At 44.1% G+C, this 4,392-nt stretch overlaps 1 protein-coding gene across 1 annotated transcript; it reads right to left on the reverse strand.

Moving 5' to 3' along the window:
• Positions 1–932: 932 nt before the first annotated feature.
• Positions 933–3,558, reverse strand: LOC119320945 (atrophin-1-like). The gene is made up of 5 exons (XM_037594842.1): positions 3,546–3,558; positions 2,719–3,425; positions 2,530–2,632; positions 1,765–1,844; positions 933–1,201 (listed from the first exon to the last, which is right to left on the reverse strand). Exons 1-3 carry the CDS (start codon positions 3,556–3,558, stop codon positions 2,615–2,617), a joined length of 738 nt encoding a protein of 245 aa, XP_037450739.1. The 3' UTR covers positions 933–1,201; positions 1,765–1,844; positions 2,530–2,614.
• Between the last annotated feature and the right edge of the window lie 834 nt (positions 3,559–4,392).

A 4,392-nucleotide genomic window follows, 5' to 3' on the forward strand; every position in this document is an offset into this window, starting at 1 on the left:
AGATTGTTAAATGTGAGTGTGTGTTTTACCCATCCAGGCGGAAGTTATATGCACAAAAGAGGAGAATGATTCAATGTGGCGTTAGGATTGAGGGTAATTAACTACGTATGGAGACACAGAGACCTCGAACGTGCATGTGTGAGAGGTATACATGTATACGTGGGATGCGTGTGTGCGCGCGCGCATGATCGAGATAAAAGAAAGAAGACATAAGTCATAAGATCAACGACATGGGAGAGACGGATCGGTATGACAATATGCATGCATGTGAGAATGCAGGGAAGAAGGCCCGACAATTGAGCATGTGTTTTTGTCCTTAAGAGATAGTGGCGTGCACTACAAGAAAAACACTCAATCATGACCCTCAATTTTGGTCAAAGAATCGTCATTGTTATCCATTTATGACCTTTTTATGACCATATTTGGATGGTCAACAGTTGGCCGTCAAGAACAAACAAACATGACCTTTTGGATGTTTTGGTCAAAGATTCTATGACCCAAAACATTTGGTCGGTACATCTTTGACTAATTTTTTTCGTCACTAGAGGTCTACTTGAACCATGTAGGATCTGACATGGCTTCAGCCATGTGGCTAATTTGATGATGTGGCAGCCTTGATGGCATTACCGATGACTGATAAATAAGGTCACAATTTTCACCAGCCCAGTCCAATAAGGTATCTAAATGAGCGAAGCCCAACAATACAGCCCATTCATTTTATCCCGTTTCATTTTTGGGCCACATCCAATTTTTGGACCCATTCGTTTTATCCCGTTTCATTTTTAGGCCACATCCAATTTTTGGGCCACATCCAGAGACCGATGCTATCAATTTTAGCCCATTAATTTTGTTAATTTGGCCGAGTCATTATTTTGCACATTTTTGTTACACTAGGCATCATAGATTTACCTCAAAAAAGGCATCATAGATAATTCCAGCCATAAACTAATATTATCAGTAAATTGTTATACTCGTTTCAGCAATAGACATCATAGTGGATACTTCAGGTACATGAATCACATACATAGTTCAACGTTCAACTCCTCTAAAGAGGTACAATACTTATAATGATTTTACACAAAGCCAGAACCACCATGCTTCATGACAACACTACACATAACTACAAATCAGGAAACCATAGCTTCTCATGTTCACTGTCATCCACTTCTGAGTAGCTAGTTCTTCTGGATTGCAGAATATCCTGGCATTAGGAAAGATCACACATGAGTTGGACGAAATGTTCTCATTGTAGCTCATTGTAAATCATAAACCATACAATGATATACGAATTCAAACTTAAAATCTCATTGTCACACTGTGTTGCAGTCAGTAGAAGCAAGAGTCATATCAAAGCAAGAAACGTAAGTGTAGTTGCAATTTTCTGACTATCAAGAGGAGTAACTCATCAAACTAATAAGTATCTCAAAGAATAGCAATGTGGGATAGGTTCTAGTTTACATGCTCTATTATAAAATAAATACATGGCATTTTGTTGTGGTTACATACTGTTCAACAGGGTATGATTCACATACTAGTGCAATAAATAAATAAATATCACTATACTATGAATATGCTCAGAATAAATGAAGCCATGTGCAGTTTGTTTAGCCAATGTTGTGTTCTGGAAAAATACACAAGGGGGTAGCGAACAAGCATGAATCCTCCAGAATGGGGAAATTAACCACAAAAAGATCCAATGTAACAAACTGTTGTGAATTCTTTATTCATGCATTTTTCCTAGAGGAGAAGGGGAGAGAGTAGTACCTGTTGATGCTGGTAAGCAGCCTGCTAGGTCGGGATTGAGATGCCGGTAAACAGTGCCCAAAGTAAAGAGAGCTCAGCAGCTGTTTGATAATGACGCAAATTTTCAGTGAGCCAAGTAACATTGTGTGAGCGAAGTAACATGTATGTCCACAGGAAAGAAAAAAGGACAATATATGTGATTAAATATATTACTACCTGTTATAATATTAAATATATGTACAAATCAGATACACCGAGTTTTACCGGGGAAGAAAAACGAGCTGCAAATCTTCAGTAGAAATGATCTATATGGAGATTTTTGTGGTCTATGATAAGTGTTACATATTTGGCAAAAAGCATTATACCAGTCTTTGAAAACTATGACTCCGTTCGTACCCAATCAAAGATAGCCAGAGCTTTTTCCAAGCAGATGTGGAAGGTGCTTGGCTTCATAGGGATATTCAGGTTCCACATGTATGGTAAAACTCCCTGTGCCGATCGATTACGTACTGGTTCTATGATTGGTATAATGCTTGATTAGTTTTTCCCAATTAGTGGAAAAACTGAGTGTGGACAGAGCTGTATACAATACCACTAGGAAAACAGTAGTAGATGCAAGTGTTGTGTGTGTAATCCAAGGACATGGCATAAAAACAAGAGGCACACATTGGTACTACAGTCAGTTAGTGAGTCATCTGGAGGTGGCACGACGTGGACAAAGCGAGCAGGGGAACACAATTGGCTGCCTCGGTGACGAGAGACGGAGGGGGAGGGGGAGGGACGGACCTGGGCGAGCGGGTTGGTGGAGAACTCCGGGATGGAGAGGAACTCGTCCTCAGAGACGAATCCCCTGGCATTGCAGTGGGCGACTTCACCTGGAGGGAGCGCTCTGCACGCGCAGGCAGGAAGCAGAGCAAGTCAGACACCATGAAAAATGAGGCAAAAAACTGACTGAATGGAGGCCGATTTGAGAACCTGCTTGCCGAGGATGAGGAGGCAGGGGGTCTCCTGGAGCGCGAGGGCACGGAGGATCTTGTCGACGGCGAGCGGGAGGAGCGGGCGGGCGGGGTCGGGGTCGTGGAGGACGTGGACGGCGCGGTTGGCGCCCATGGCGAGCATGGTGCGGAGCGTGTCGGCGGCCTGCCCAGGACTGACGGTGGTGGCGACGTCCTCGGAGGCAGCGCCGGCCTCGCGGAGCTGCAACTCCTCCTCCATGGCAATCTCGCAGAAGGGGTTGATGCCGTGTCGATGCTGGCTGTGTCGACGCCCGTCTGGGAATCGGGACAGGAAGAAGGCGTTGTGGAGTGAGGGGATTGGCAGTGTGTGGCAACGGCGTTGATGTGGGAGGGGGTTTGTCTCTGAACTGAATCGAATCAGGGTTGGGTTCGGTTGAGGAGCAAGGGAGGGAGGTCGCTGGTGGTGATGGGTTAGGGGAGGTCGCTTGTGGGGGTGGGGTTGGGTGTCGGTGGAGGGATTAAAGATGAATCGGTGGTGGGGAGGGCATGGATCCGGAAGCAACGCGGCGGATCTGGCTGCCGCCTCCACCTCACCCGCTGCTGCTCGACCGGGGAGAGAAGGTGAGGAGGGCGTTTCAGGGCGGCGGTGTGGGGGGAGAGCGTAGGCCGGCGGCAGCGGCGGCGGTGATGTGGGTGGGAATCGAGACAGGAAGAGGTGGGTGGCGGCTGCACGAGGGGAGGGGAGGGGAGGATCGCTAGGGTTAGTTGTGCGAGAGAGAGGGGTGGATCGCTAGGGTTAGCTGAGAAAGCGGAGGGATGGATGGACGGACGGATGGATGGATGGACAGATGTTTGCCATGTCACTGATCCATGCCACAGCTGGTTACACCAATCAGAATTAAGCATTTTTTGTTTTTCTCTTATAGTTTGTACCCTTTTATTCAGGCAAACAGTTAACCTCTTATAGTTAGTTCAAATAAACCAATATTTTGTACTCCCTCCGTCCGGAAATACTTGTCATTGAAATGGATGTATCTAGATGTATTTTAATTCTAGATACATCCATTTTCATTCATTTTGACGACAAGTAATTCCGGATGGAGGGAGTACATGTGTGTATTTAGGCATGACAAACAATGTTGATTTGGGAGGTTTTCATTTTCTTTGCTCAAAACAACCATTTTTTATTTTCTGAGTGACCAAAATGTATTTTTTGTGAAGGAACTACCATACATTTGTTGCAAAATGGCACTAAATCATTTTTCTAAAATATTAGTCCATATTTAATGTATAATTGACCAAACGGTTGGGTGTCTAGAGGTTTTACCCACCTCTGGTGAAAAAGACAAATTTTCGTCGATTCAGCAGGAAGCGGGTCAAATTTGAACTGCAGCTGCCTCATAGTTTGCCCTTTATTTTTTCCAAAAATCATTTCTAGGTACATAACTATCTATTTAATCAGAGAAACATCAAAATATTTCCAAGATCAACAACTAGCTAGGAACGGTCAAGCCCGCCGTTTTGACCGCATTTTGAAACGGGCATAAAAAATTCAAAAAAAATCAAAAAATTGGAAAACCTTCGCATTGTTTCATCATATGTGACCAAGTTTCCAGGAAAAATAATAAACTTGTAATACGACAATTATTTTAAAAAAGTGTTCTCATAAATGAGCTATCATGCGTGAAGATTC

Source organism: Triticum dicoccoides, chromosome 6B (assembly GCF_002162155.2).
Source record: "Triticum dicoccoides isolate Atlit2015 ecotype Zavitan chromosome 6B, WEW_v2.0, whole genome shotgun sequence".
Classification (NCBI taxonomy): Eukaryota; Viridiplantae; Streptophyta; class Magnoliopsida; order Poales; family Poaceae; genus Triticum; species Triticum dicoccoides.